Raw genomic sequence first — 15,631 nt, 5'->3', positions numbered from 1 at the left:
GGCGCACGCCTTTAATCCCAGCACTCGGGAGGCAGAGGCAGGCGGATTTCTGAGTTCGAGGCCAGCCTGGTCTACAAAGTGAGTGTTTTCAGAGATTTTAATTAAAAATAGCTGAGAACAGTTAACACAAAACAGTCCAGATTACTTTACATACATAGCTGGTTTTCAAAAATGTCAGAAATCCACAGAATGTGACATTTAATGTTATTTATTCACTTGTTCAGACAAGTCTGCTCCTGACAGCATTCCCTTTCTTGGATTCAAAGAAAAATTGAGCATCAATGGAGTTGCTCCAGTTGTGGCAAGACAGCCACTAGGCAAGAATTATCTCATTTCATCTACAGACATAAGACTGTTCAGAAAAAGGACACGATTTACAGGTTAGGACCGCTTTGTTCTGCAGAGACAGAATAGGCTAGTCCTTAATTTCCTGTTTCTCTAAGGTCTGACAGATGATCCTGGGTTAAAAGATTAAAGACAGATGGATGCTCCAATTTACTGACTTACTGGGGCTGTATAGGCATACAGCTGTCTCTACAATTTGTCTCAGTTCTGGAAGCTGTTATTAGGCTTCCTATATATTTTCAGTTAATGTTGGTCATTCTCAGATCTCTGACAGGATTGAAGACTATAGCTTCATAGCCAACCCAGGCTATTTCCATTGAGAGAACAGATCTGAGAGGATGGTTTTCAGATGGCATCCAATCTAAAGCCGGGACCTAAGTCAGGCGTAGAAGTACAAGTCTTTTAAGTTAGGATAGTGTTCTATTTTAGTGACAAAATGGACTGGGTGTTAGGTCTATCTTATACTTTATAAGTTACAAAATGGTAATAGTTGTGTTCTATTTATATTTGAGGGAAAGGTTTTGTTTTTATTAAAACGGAAAGGGGGAAGTGTTGTGGATGGACCTGATGCTGTTTGCAAGCTAATTTCGCTCTACTGGGAGGGGCTTCAGACAAGAAGTGAGTCACACTTACTCAGGGGGCTTCTTGCGAACCAATCCCTTAGTGAATAAAGGACCCAATCACTGGGCAAGTAGGAGGGACCTCCGGGTTGAATGGAGGAAAAGAGAAAGCAGGACTTAAGTCCTTTGGAACGCAGACAACAGAGGTGTAAAATGTCATTGCTAGAGTTTCCCAGTATCATGACAGATACACAAGGACTCGCCACTGTTAATAAGGCTTACAAGATTAAGTTTTAGCTGTTGGCCCAGAGACTGAGTTACCCTTATTTCTGAACTAAGTTTGTGCTGCATATTCCTTCATGTGGCAGCTCGTCTGGGTTAAGAGAGAAAGATATGGTGGCAAGGTGTGGGTTTGCCAGATATACACCACAAAGGCCCTGGGGGATTTGAAGCACGGGGTTGGCTTGGTATCGACCGACCAGTAGGAACCTAGAGAGCTGGGTAGAGATAAAAACTGGTCAGCCATTGCCCATCAGTGCATGGCCAGCCAAGGTGCCAGGGCAGAGTTGGAGGTACGAGCATGGGAACGTGCTAGTCCTTTTTTTTTTTTTTTTTTTTTTTTTTCCTTCCTTCCTTCCTTCCTTTCTTTCTTTTTTTTTTTTTTTTTTTTTTTAGTATTTCCCAAAATATTAATTAGAATACAAAATTCAGCCAGATGTAGGGGTGGTGCACACCTTTAATCCCAGCACTCTGGAGGCAGAGGCAGGCGGATCTCTGAGTTTGAGGCCAGCCTGGTCTACAGCGTGTTCCAGGATAGCCAGGGCTACACAGAGAAACCCTGTCTGGAAACAAAACCAAACAAATAAAAATAATAGAACACAAAATCCTAAGATATATATACTACCAACAAATGATGAAAAGGTCTCCCTTTTCATTTACAGTATCTCTACTGTGCTAGGAGACCAAGCAGCAGGAAGAGAAGGCGTGGTGGATCAGGCACTGCAGAGCCTGACACGCTTAGTCTGATTCCAGGACCATAGAGCAGTGTGAGAACCAACTCCCAAGGCTGTCCCCTGACCCTGGCATGCATGGGACTCCTGAACCCCCATATACAAAATAAAGAAATGGAAAAAATAAAGTAATACACTGCTGGTTTTAAAGTGATGACTTTATTAATAAATATACATCCATATGATGATGTAGATACAAATCATGAACACTACTCCATTCCATACACATAATTGCACACGAGTAGCTCAAGTTCATGGACATTAAAACATACACAGTATCTATTCAGACTTTTTACAGCAGAGGACAACGTGCTTATTATCAGTTAACTGGCAATTATTTGTTTCATAATTGTCTGTGGAAAAAGGAAATTGTGAATCAAAGAATCAGAGTGGCCTGATTAAATCACACAATTGACTTACTACAGTATCACTTCTAAAAAACTTAAATACATTGTATGTGAGAGCACAGGTCTGTCTACTTGGAAGGAAAGGGAAAAAGCAAATATTAGATACATCTTAGATTTGAGTGCAGTCATTGCGCTTCAACAGACAAAAACAAAAGAGCATCAAAACTTCTTATGTCCGAGATTAATGTGAATTGTTATGTTACTGTAACAGGTCATAAAATTTTACTGCATAAAGACAAGGAACTGACAGAGCAATCATCGTAGTATCCCCTGAACTGTTCTCTTAAAGCTTCTTAAAGTATGAAGAAGTTCACCGTTTAAACTTAAACACTGTAGTCATTATTACACTGGATGAAGCATCTTTAACCTCATAATAAATGGATCCAGATTTTACCTCAAAGAAATTATATTCTTATTTCATGAAAATATATGTAAATTCACACAAATAACAGTTTGGAATGACTAAATACCACTTTTCAGATGTTCCTTTTAAAAAAGTAATTAAAAATACAAAGAATTGTTAATCTGATTTAAACACTAATTAAAAAATGTTTCAAATACTAAAAATTAAACCAAATACTATTTAATTTTTCAATATATTGTGCCAATATATATATATTTTTAAATATCCAGTGCAAAACTCCAAAGATAGTATCAAAATCACCCCATACTAAAGATTAATTAGGCAAGGTGATACCTGTGGAAAATGACATTTTCATCTGTATTGACTCCTTATTTGTTTTGATAACAATAATAAATAAGGCATGTTAAAATATCCTTTTAAGAAAAAAGTAAAACAAACTTACTTGAATAGTACATCATTTTCTGACAAAGTTTTAATATAGAATAGTGAAACCTATTTATGAAGAATAGAATCACACAGTATAAAATTAGCAATTTACCTTTTAAGGAATAATTATACAGTGGGGGTGAGGGCAGGGGAGACGACAGTTTTCCCCAACTGAATATACTGGCATCTAGGCAACTGTTTCACATGCTATTTCAGTGTCTGTCATGACAAAAGACCATGTTACAAAAGATGCAGAATGCAGTCTTTAGATCATGTAGAAGTCAAAGTATTTGTATGTGAAGACTTCACTCCTGTCCTCACCGTGCCTCTCCAGCTGACACTAGTAAACTGTCCACAAGGAGGAAAGTAGAATCAGGTGTTCACCAGTGCACACGTCTAATATTCCAGGTGACTGCTCACAGGAACAGTGAATTCAGGCTCCAGTCACAACTGTAGCCATCCATCCATCCCCCCTTTCCTGGGATAGAGCTCCTGATAAACACTGTTATAAACATATCACCTTACACCAATGTCCCATCTCATGAACATGTATCCGAAACGCATTATACAGTAGCCCACTCTATCTTCTGACACAGCACAGCACCACTGAGTAGATGTGCTGGCAAGCTGAGGGAAGGGGATGGGTGTGGGAAGGGCAAGAAGAAATGACAAGGTACAAAGCCAGGAATGAAATCAAACTCAAAAGGATGCCACGTGGACTCACCATGAAACACAACATGCACCCAAGTCCTTAACATTTGGTGGTGAGATGATTCTACACTAGACTATTTCAACTGTATTCAGGAACTAGCTGTGCAAGGATCTTAAAACAGCCAGCTGCTGAACAACTTCAGAAACAGCTAAGTGACAGATACTTGTGACCAGATGAACACATCAATGAAGATGCAAGCATTTGCCTGTGTCAGAAGTTACACTGTCCTAAGTAAATTATTAAGTTTTATATTCTAGGCTTCTGCAAGAAGAAACTCTTTGAAGCACTTTAGTTGTCTGAGCATTATAGCTAGTTAAATGGTCACCCAGCACTGCTCACTGTCTTCTATGGTTTGTGTGAAGCTCTACCGCTGAGGTTACTATCCCCACATGCAATATAACCTCACTTCCTGTAAGAGCAGGGGTCCAGCTGCTGTGTCAGCTATCATGGGGCACCTGAGATTTGCTGTTTGTCCCCTGATAAAGGTCTGAAACATGGTATTTACAGTCAGTCAGTTTGCATGGACTGAGAGCAAGCCTAACTAACCAGTATGTCTCCTTTTGTAAAGTTTTTAAGTCATGTAAATCTACATTTTAATCTCAAAGGCATTTTAAAATGCAAGTAAAAAACATTTTTTAAGTTCAGTAAAAAGCTTTTCTTTTGTTTCTTTTGTTTTGTTTTTTTAAGACAGGGTCTCTCTCTACCTAGCATTGGCTGTCCTGGCACTATATAGACTTCAAACTCAAGAGATCTGCCTGCCTCAGCCTCCCAAATGCTGGGATCAAATTCATGGACCACCACACCTGGCCCAGGGAAAGCTTCTCAACTTCAAAGTTCATAATATTTTACTTAGAACTCAGAATAAATAAAATGTGTATTAACAAGCAATATTCAGAAAAGAAGGCTTCCCTCCACAAGTATACCGATATACCCAGTATTTGCATCTTTTCTATACTGTGCCTAAAGCAAGCCTCACTAGGGAAGTCTTCTTTCGGAAGAGGCCATGATGACATTTTTATGCTAACCAGCACTCATTTTACAGGTTTCATGAATAATGAGTTACATTTATCGGTATTTAGGTCTCGATAGCCAGGAAACTGCTTTCTGCTTAGATCAATTGTACAGTCAACCACTCAATTTGTGTCCTTTGGTAGATATAAACCTGAAAATGCAGTTAAGTACTAACACAGTATAATAACAATTACTCGGAAAAACTAAAAAAATTCTAAATAAATGAACACTAGTAATAAATGTTTTTAAATATAAAACTTTGAAGCTCACTAAGTGTGTGAAAGACAAAACAGGATGATTATAGTTACATGCAGACCTTCAAGGGGTCTCTTTCCCGTATATTAACTATAATGTGTGGGTTTTAAGTCTGAGTTGTTTGTAGTGTTTGCTGCCTATACTCTTAGGCAACTAAAAAACGCACACCCTGTAACTATAATCTCTGCAAGGCAGATACTAAACAACGCTTTAGTATTAATGATCAACTAATGTCATGCGAATCAATAAATAAGAAGCTGTGTTTTAAGTTCCAAAGCATCCAGACAGCTGCGTCTTATTTCAGAGTTCTAAACTCACACAGCCATCCCTCTGATCTGCTCACTAGTTGCTGTTCTGCCCCTTCAGTTACAATGCCTCACAATAGATTACTCACAAATAAAAGTTAACTTGGGCAGCTGCTTAGCATGGGAGGTATCCACTTAGAACAGCACAAAGGGAAAGCAAAAATGACTTAGCTGCTGAGGGTCGTGAGTGAACTGTGTACAATACAGACACAATGTACTACTCCTGCCCAAAGTGCATCTGTCAATTGTGGCAACTTCTGAGCCAAAAAGAAAGAAAAAGAAGTGCAGGGTAAGGGAGAGCCAACAGAAACAGCACTGGGGAGTCCACGTGGTAAGATCATGTCAAATTAAAACCAGACGCTTTGGGGTGACTAACAACCTGCTCCTAACGCCTGCTCTCCTGCCTCGCTCACTCGCTGGGCGGCTTGACTTCACCACTTGTTTCCTGAAGCCCATGCACCACTCTACTATGCATCATAGGGTAAGGAAAGGCAGCAGTGCCACAGCCATAGCCAAGATCTGCAAGGCGGGACAGAGCTTTAATGCTACCTGGAGGTCTCCCTGGGCTGACTTTGTATCCTGCAGCTTTGGTTGTACCCAAAGGTCTGCCTGGACTTGTTTTAAATCCAGCTGCTTTGGTAGTTCCCAGGGGTCTGCCTGTGCTGGTCCGGTATCCTGCTGACTTGGTGGTTCCCGAAGGCCGGCCTCGCTTACCAGATCGATTGAGGTTTTTCTTTTTCTTTAGTTCATCTTTTATCTCTATGTTTCTGCCACTGGTAGGCTGCAAGTGTGTTTCGTTTAATGGGTCTTGCCTCTGACAAACCATTGGTTTGTGGCTGACTGTGTGGCTGTACTTGTTTTGCTGGGAGGAATACAGATCGAACTGATCAGCAGCTCTCATGGCATCTTCATTGAGGCAGGAAGGCTTGCCAGGCCCACAGAACGCTGGATTACTGCCGGCAACGGGGTGCATCATTTTCTACCAAAAACAGAGACAAATGCATATGAATACCTATCTGTATGGTAGCATGCAATGGGAAAACCACCTTTTAACAACTATGTAGACTACCTAAAATTAGGGCAATAAGGTAGACTCCAAAACATACTGTTCCACGACAGCGACAGCCTCTCTCTCCCACCCAACACAGCACTTCTTACTTTAGGACAGAGGCCCAGAAGAGTCAATTAGAATATTTTACTCTCCCTTCCCCTACACGTTTATAAAACCAGTAGCAGATCCAGGAGTTCCCAGGTGGACTGGAGTTCTAGGGATGAGGCTTTTATATGTCGTGGCCCATGCTCGGTAGCTTGTTCAGTGATGAGTTACCTACCTATACAGCTGTAAGTAACCTAACTGGCTGGTTCACTAAGCCAGCCTTGACTAGAATTCCTTGATTTGCTGGTGCCCGACCTAGAATGCATAGTGTTATCCATGCCTTCCCCAAAAAGTCACACCACAAACAGCATCAAAGAGTCATGTTTTTCTCAGTTATAGGTAGGAACAACTGTCACATAAGGTCACTCAACTAGAGGCTGGAACAAAGGCTCAGCAGAAGACCTGCTGCTCTTGCAATGGACCACGGTTCAGGTTCCAGCACGTACATGGTGGTTCACACCCTCAGTAATAATTACAGTTCCAGGGGGCTGACATCCTCTTCTGATCTCCTTGGACACCAAGCATGCCCATGATAAACATACATATATGTAGGCAAAACAGTCATACAATTATTTTTTAAAAATCTAAACTCTTGAGGGCCGGAGAGATGGCTCAGTGGTTAAGAGCACTGACTGTTCTCCCAGAGGTCCTGATTTCAATTCCCAGCAACCACATGGTGGCTCATAACCATCTGTAATGGGATCTGATGCCCTCTTCTGGTGTGTCTGAAGACAGCTACCATGTACTCATGTACACACAATAAATCTTTAAAAAAAAAATCTAAATTCTTCTGAAAACAGAACTCAAAACACTAACTTAATACCTATAATATTCTGATTAAGGCTGATGTAAGTAGAAAATGAATATTTTGTAGGCTTTTTTTCCTTTTACATTATTAAACCCTACAAAGATAAAATCTAAAACAAGGGCCAAAAAGATGTCACAGCAAGTAAAGCCCCTTGCCATCAAACCTAACATATAAGATCAATTCCTATGACCAGAAAGGTAGGAAAATCTACTCAAGTTGTTCATTGATATCCACATACTTGCACAACATACATACACACACACACACACAAACACAGAAATAAATGTTAAAAAATTTTCAATACAAATAAAACCCCAGAACTCATATTAAACTGGTTGTCCTTGTATAACCTTAGCATGCCTCCTGGGTACATTCTCACTTGTGTGCTCTTAACCCGATCAGTTTCCACAAGGGGGACACCTAGTCATTATGGTAATGAATTATTTATACAGAATCCTTAGTGTGTTACCCTTTTCAAAACCAGATAGCGTCAAGCAAGGAACACAATGTCTTGGCCCAGCACACAGATGGCCTCTATCTAAACAAAAGGCAGTATCAGCACAGAGGCTAACCGAGAAGGCTCTGATCATCTAAAATAGATGAGCACAGTCAAGACCTGAACATCAAAAATATGGGCAGCGCCTGACAGTGGTGGTGCACGCCTTTAATCCCAGCACTTGGGAGGCAGAGGCAGGCAGATTTCTGAGTTTGAGGCCAGCCTGGTCTACAGAGTGAGTTCCAGGACAGCCAGGCTACGCAGAGAAACCAACCGTCTCAAAAACAAACAAACAAACAAAAATATGGATAACAATCAAATACCATTTCTTCCCAAGACATATATTTAATGTCAAACAGGTCATCTGCTTTACAGAGCCCTGAACAAGTCCAAAGTCACTGTTTTGTCTGTGATTTTTTTTCTTTCTATACAAGTCTGCACCACATGTGCAACAAATTTTCAGGCTGAAATACACTAAGGCAAGAAAGACAAGGCCGTGAATGTGTATATGAAGGTCCTGCCTGAAATGGCATCCTCCACACACATAGAGCTGCACTCCTGGAGCTGAGACTAAGGCACTTGGCTCCTGACAGGACAGGAAAGAGGACTCATACTGCAGAGCACATGGTACTCAGCTCAGTATCCGCTGAGAATCAACAGAGTTGTTGCCCAGATAGTTTAAAGTTTCAATTATGACGTAAAAAATACATTGAGGGGCTGGTGAGATGGCTCAGTGGGTAAGAGCACCCGACTGCTCTTCCGAAGGTCCGGAGTTCAAATCCCAGCAACCACATGGTGGCTCACAACCATCTGTAACAACATCTGACGCCCTCTTCTGGAGTGTCTGAAGACAGCTACAGTGTACTTACATATAATAAATAAATAAATCTTTAAAAAAAAAAAAAAATACATTGAGAAGCTATTTGTGTATGGTCAGAGCAACACAGACTTGAAATTATAAAACTAGTCAAAGAAAAAACGAAAATATTAAAAGGAATAATTTTTACTCACGTCCCAAAGATATAAGACCTAACTATCAATACTTACTTCACTAGCTCCGATTCTAATTTCAGGAAACAAATAGGGCCGGCACATGCCTTTTAATCCCAGCAAAGAGGCAAAGCAATTGGATCTGTTTCTAGCCAGCCAGGTCTACAGGGGTTCCAGGAGAGCCAGAGAAACCCTGTCTTGGAAAACAAACAAGCAACAACAGAAAAAAGAAAAGAAAGAAAAAGAAAAAGAAAAAAAGAAATAGAAATCCCCAAGGTAAGTTTTAAACATATTGGCCTAAAGTTGTTCTCTGAGCGTTCTCTCTATATCAGCCACTTTGCACGGAATCCTCAGAGTATGTTTTGTTAAAGAAAGAGGAACAGGAGCTGGAGCCTGGCTCAGCAGTTAGCAGTGCTGGATGCACAATCCTAAGGACTAGGATATTAGCACCTACCCTACTAACCAGTTTTGCCTACGCACACAGCTCGCTGATAGGAGTGGTCAGGAAGATCAATGGTGCTTGAGATTCCAACTTAGCTGAGAAAAAAGAAGCTACAGGTTCAGGGAGAGACCCTGACTCAAAAGGACAGGTAGAGCCTTGCTGTGGTGACTCACTTTTAATCCCAGAACTCAGGAGGCAGAGGCAGGAGATCTCTATGAGTTCAAGGCCAGCCTAGTCTACAGAGCTAATTCCAGGACAGCCAGGGCTATACAGAGAAACCCTGTCTCTCAGAAACACGAGGGGGTGGTGGTGGGGGGCACACACAGAGACTGACAGAGGACACTCAACACCCTGGCCTCTGCGTCAACACAAACAGTCACATAAATATGTGTGTACTTGCACACACACAAACGCCTTTTTTTCCTTTCTTTAAAGACATGGGAATTGACTTCAAGCAACCTGTCAGGACACTCATTAGGAGATTACAAAGCAAGTAAGAATTCAGATAATCTGAAAAGAGAGCCAACAATAGGCGTTGGCATGGCATAGTCATGACAGCCAGGCATGTCTTCTCTACACTGAGGCTGTTTAACAGAACCCCACTGGATGTAATAGTGCTTTTCCCAAAATTTATGACAACAAAAATTTTCTCTAGATATTGCAAGCAAATTCCAGGACAGCCAGGGCCTCAAAAAACAAAACAAACACAAACCCTTGGCGCTGGCTCAGGTTTGGATCTCCAGCATACACAAAACTGTCAAGTACAGCGCCCTGTGTCTGCAACCCCAGGAGGGAGGTAGCAGACCCGTAGCAGATTCCTATAAGGCACTGGTCAGCTGTGACACCGAGAGCTCCAGGATCAAGTTCAGTAGGAGACTTTATCTCAAAAACCAAGATGGAGAGCAGCAACCAAGGAAGACGCCTGGCACTGACTTAGGCAATACGAATGCACACACATGCGCAGACGCAGATGTGCATGAATGCCTGCAAATCTTATCTGGGAAAGCTGAATCAGAAAATCCAGAGGTATAGTAAGCCCTGAGCTTCACAGAAAGCAAAAAATGAGGTAGTAAGGTGGGAGTTCTTTCTCTTACACATGGGACTTCCAGATAAAGAAAAAAATATTATTTTTTAAAAACTTATTTATATACATATGCATACTCCATTTGCATGTATGTCTGCATGATAGAAGAGGGCATCAGATCCCATTATTTAGATGGTTGTGAGCCACAATGTGGTTTCTGGGAATTGAACTCAGGACCTCTGGAAGACCGACTAGTGCTCTTAACCACTGAGGCATCTCTCCAGCCCAGAAAAAATATTCTTACAACCTATTTCAGCACTATGAAATCCGTTGTGTATAAAACCACCTACATATATATATATTACATGCATGATAAATTTCAGTATTTGGCTAACACATTAGCATTAGCCCTGTTCTTCAAAATGCCTACCTCTTTCCACTCTAAGACCTACCTGCTGATAATTCTTTGGTTTGCTTTTGGGGATTTTTAATTTTTGAGGTTTGTCTTCATAACAATCCTCCTGCCTCACCAAGCAAGTAAGTTAACCAACATGCTTGGTCAGCTATTACCTTATGTTTTAAACTATGCTTGTCTACATGAGAACAAATGAGTGTGAGCCCCCCCCCCCCCGGGGTGCAACACATGGAGTTACATTTTGTTCCCAGTGCACAGCAGTGCAGGGAGTCAAACCCTACTTCTCTTCAAGCCTGGTATACGCTCTTAACTGCTTTTTTTCCCAGCTATTCTTGGATTCTTTCCATGCAAAGTTCACTAAAATGATGCAGGTTACATTTGAGAAAAGTGGGCGGAGGAATTTCTCTTAAGACGTGGGTGGAACGTAAGCTAGGAGTTAACAGAGCAAATCGTGTTGCAAAGCAAAGGCTACAAGTTGTTTTTGTTTTGTTTGTGGTACTAGGGGTGGACTCCAATGCCTTGCACATATCAAACAAACGAAGAAGCATATTTTAAAATGGTGCACCGGGCCGGGCGTGGTGGCGCACGCCTTTAGTCCCAGCACTCGGGAGGCAGAGGCAGGCGGATTTCTGAGTTCGAGGCCAGCCTGGTCTACAAAGTGAGTGCCAGGACAGCCAGGGCTACACAGAGAAACCCTGTCTCGAAAAACCCAAAAAAAAAAAAAAAAAAAAAAATGGTGCACCGGTAAGTTTAAGGAAGCCAGCGAGGAGTTTCACTGTGACTAAATTAGTAGTTTTGAAGGTCTGCTGCGACCTGCTTTCCCTTAAGTTTTACTGTGGGTGTTTAATCCTGCCGTCTTTCAATGAAACAATCACATTTCTTCTTCTTCTTTTTTTTTTTTTTTTACCTTGAATGTGGCAGACATTGCTCCCAAGAAAACTATTTTTAGTAAATTCACAAGGCACCTTTAAGCTTTGTAAATTTAGCCAAGCTTCAAAGGCCCACACGCCGTTCTCCTCCAAGGATCAAATATCCCACAAACCTCGGGGTTTTGTTACTATCTGGCTAACTACTGTATATAATCACATATGATTTTATAATTCTAAACAAGTGTGAGAGGCCGTGTCAACCACTGAGGATGCTGCTCCGTTCCCGCTTCCCGAGAAGTTTACACAACATAAATAACGGTCTCCTTTGTCTTCTCTGCGCTCCTTAGCCGTGCCCCCCGGCGCTTCCCCAAGTCAGCATCCTAACGGGAACCCGAGGCGTTCCCCGCCGCGCCCCCGGGATGCGGGAAAGACCGCAGCTCCAGGGCGAGCCTGCGGCCCCGCGCCCACCCTGCAGCCCTGGCTGCGCGGCCCGCGCCGTGACTTCCGCCTGCCGCGAGGCCGGCAGGCGCCCGGGCGGAAGTACCGCGGGGAAGGAGGCCGCCCCGGAGGAAGGAGGCGCCCGCGCTCGCCGCCGCATCCCGCTCGCCGGGCCCCGCGCCAGCCGCCGCCCCGCGCCCTACCTCGGCCGCTCGGAGCCCGGCCCTCAGAGCGCCCAGGGGCCGCCCATAGGCAGGAAAGCTCCCGCCCGTTCCGTTCACTCCGGCCGCGTCCGCTCCGGGCGGCCCTGTCCAGTCACGGCAGAGGGCCGGCGGCGGCGGCGGCGAGGGCCACGCCAGCGCCTGACTCCCTGGAGCCCTCACCGCGGGGCCCCGGACGCGGGAGGAAGAGGCCGCCACAGCCCCGGAATGTGAGCGCCGCCTGCGCGTGCGCAGGCACGCCTAAGTATCGCGAGACTCTTCGCGCGGCCCGCGAATGGAGTGCGCAGACGCGCGCGGAGCGGACGCGCCCTGTGCGGAGCTCCAGTCCCGCCAAGATGAGCGAGCGCGTGTGGCTGGGCTCGGTGGGATTCGGATGGTCCGCTCGGTGACTTCCCAGAACGCAGGGTCACTCCGTGATGCAGGCATCGTTTGAAGCCCGCTGCAGTCGTCCAGAAGCCGTTTTCATAGCTGTTTGAAAACGATGTTTGCTCATGCCTGTCTGCAGTCCTTAAGACTCGTTCATTGTCTGGGGGCAGGAGAGATGGCTGCTCTTCCAGAGGTCCTGAGTTCAAGTCCCAGCAGCCACATGGTGGCTCACAACCATCTGTAATGAGATCTGATGCCCTGTTCTGGTGTGTCAGTGACAGTACACTTACATACAGGAAATAAATAAATAAATCTTGAAAAAAAGGAAGAAAGGAAAGGAAAGGAAGGGAAGGGAAGAAAGAAAGAAAGAAAGAAAGAAAGAAAGAAAGAAAGAAAGAAAGAAAGAAAGAAAGAAAGAAAGAAAGAAATTAGACTTCTGAGGGAAAACCAAAGCCTGCCCAGCAGGAGGCAACAATAACCCTAGATTCCCCATGGCATCCAAGGAGCTTTTGGAGATAGAGGATCTCCAGAGTCTCCACCCACAGGTTGGGAACAATTGACAATGTTGTGCCAGGGAAATGTTAGTGATCCCCCAAAACACACACAGAAGCTGGTCTGATGTAGCTCATAGTAGGGTCTTTATTCTATTCGTTCTAGCATGGGCCCACCCAACACACCACCATCACACAGGATGGTTTTGGTGGGGGGGCCGAATGTCTATCAGGGCAAGGCTTTAGAGGAAGCACCGAGTGCATGCCCAAGCATCTAATTGGAAAGCTCCTGTGCCCTTTAACACAATTGGCTGGTGCTGGGAGTCATAGCATTTTTTTTTTAAGATTTATTTGTTTTATGTATGTGAGTACACTGTAGCTATACAGATGATTGCAAGCCTTCATGTGGTTGCTGGGAATTTGAATTTTTTTTTAGGACCTCTGCTCGCTCTGGTCAACCCCTCTCACTCCACTTGGCCCTGCTCACCCTGTCAACTCCAATCGCTCAGTCCCTGCTTGCTCCAGCCCAAAGATTTATTTATTATTATTATATAAGTACACTGTAGCTGACTTCAGACACCCCAGGAGAGGGCATCAGACCTCATTACAGGTAGTTGTGAGCCACCATGTGGTTGTTGGGATTTGAACTCATGACCTTCGTAAGAGCAGTCAGTGCTCTTACCCACTGAGCCATCTCACTAGCCTGGGAGTCATATCATAAACTTAACTTCTGCTCCTCTCTGCATTGGTGATCATTAGGCAGGGGGTGGGCTTGTAACCTGGGGTGCAGGTTTGTTGGGGAAATAACCTGGAGACACTGGTCTTGTTGATAGTGTAACCTGGAAACTCTGGTCTTGTTGGGTATTAGCCTAGAGACTGGAGTTAGGCTCAGGTTTTTTTGTTTGTTTGTTTGGTTGGTTGGTTGGTTGGTTGGTTTTTTTCAAGACAGGGTTTCTCTGTGTAGCTCTGGCTGTCCTGGAACTCACTTTGTAGACCAGGCTGGCCTCGAACTCAGAAATCCTCCTGCCTCTGCCTCCCAAGTGCTGGGATTAAAGGCATGCTCCACCACGCCCGGCTAGGCTCAGGTTTTGTTGGAGGGCAACTTGGAAACTAATGCTAGGTACCAGCCTGCTAGTTTACCTGAGTTCAAAATTAGGTCAGCTTCTCTAAAATAGAGTCTGAACTTGAAAGATTTGGTATCTCAACAGAGCGGCTTAGTCTCAAACAATAGAAAACTGAGTTGACATCTGGGAAAGTGACTGTTTAGCAGGAAAGCAATTATAGATCTCCAACTCAGACTGAGGAGAGGCTGTGCTTGGCTCCTTGTTCTCTGAGAAACCACACACATGCAGCCTTCAATGGTTTCTGGAGAGCACTGCTCTCAATAGGACTGAGGGTTTGTCTTGGGGAATCCTTTTTTTTTTTATTTTTTTTTTATTTATTTATTATATGTAAGTACATTGTAGCTGTCTTCAGACACTCCAGAAGAGTGCATCCAATCTCATTACGGATGGTTGTGAGCCACCATGTGGTTGCTGGGATTTGAACTCTGGACCTTTGGAAGAGCAGTCAGGTGCTCTTACCCACTGAGCCATCTCACCAGCCCGTCTTGGGGAATCCTAACTTTCAATGGATGTGAGACACAAAGGCAGACTCATAGGAGGTATGTAGTGTGGTTTATTTTGTGTCCCTGGCCCTTTAAAAGACCCCCAGTTGCTAGGCAACTGGCCCATTAGAACTGCTTGACCCTATGACCTTCAGTGCCAGTTGCCTCTTGGACTTCTGGGAACAGGAGAGGATATAAAAAGCAGGCAGAGGCCGAGAGAGGGGAGTAGGGTTAGCTGGGTGGGGGGGAGAGAGAGAGAGAGAGAGAGAGAGAATGAGCAGAGTGAAAACAGGAGAGTGTTGGGCAGAGGCTGAGTTGCGCCAGAGACGATATTGTCAGGAGACAGTGAGTGGAAGCTGGACTGGGCTGGCAGAGTGAGAAGACAAGAAAGCCAGTGAGAGCCGAGCCAGGAGAAGCTTAGCTGAGTAGACATGCTAGAATAGTTGTGGTGGTGGTAAATATTAATTGGGGGTTTTACCTCATCCTAAGGAAGAGACACAGAACATATTTATGATAAGCCCGACAAGTACTAGACCTGAGCAGACACCAACCCTCTATGTTACTTTGTCGGCTTCCCTATCAACTGTCCCAAAATATAACTTGCCATGCTCCACCTGGGCTGCTCCTATTCCAACTGGCCGGCCGGCCCTCCTGGCCATCTGCTCACCACCCATCCACCCCATGGCACCTTCCTCCTTCCCTTCCTCCCTCCTTCTCTCCTCCTTGTCTGCATCCCAGACCCCAAGCCAGGGAACCAAAGCCCCACCTACCTCTCTTCTGCCCAGCTACAGGCTGTAGGCATCTTCTTTCAACCAATAGTTTTTTTTTTTTTTTTTTTTTTTTTTTGGTTTTTTCGAGACAGGGTTTCTCTGTGTAGCCCTGGCTGTCCTAGCACTCACTTTGTAGACCAGGCT

At 44.0% G+C, this 15,631-nt stretch overlaps 1 protein-coding gene across 1 annotated transcript; it reads right to left on the bottom strand.

The window, feature by feature from the left end:
* Positions 1–4,560: 4,560 nt before the first annotated feature.
* On the bottom strand, positions 4,561–12,468 carry C13H5orf24 (chromosome 13 C5orf24 homolog). The gene is made up of 2 exons (XM_021180732.2): positions 12,237–12,468; positions 4,561–6,374 (listed from the first exon to the last, which is right to left on the bottom strand). Exon 2 carries the CDS (start codon positions 6,369–6,371, stop codon positions 5,805–5,807), a length of 567 nt encoding a protein of 188 aa, XP_021036391.1. The 5' UTR covers positions 6,372–6,374; positions 12,237–12,468; the 3' UTR covers positions 4,561–5,804.
* Positions 12,469–15,631: the final 3,163 nt, after the last annotated feature.

Source organism: Mus caroli, chromosome 13 (genome assembly GCF_900094665.2).
Source record: "Mus caroli chromosome 13, CAROLI_EIJ_v1.1, whole genome shotgun sequence".
NCBI lineage: Eukaryota > Metazoa > Chordata > Mammalia > Rodentia > Muridae > Mus > Mus caroli.
Note: the sequence above shows the minus strand (reverse complement) of the source record. Positions and strands in the feature narration are given on the sequence as shown.

Excerpts from the sequence above, each read along its gene's own strand:
- C13H5orf24 (XM_021180732.2), bottom strand. The coding sequence starts at position 6,371 with ATGATGCACCCCGTTGCCGGCAGTAATCCAGCGTTCTGTGGGCCTGGC.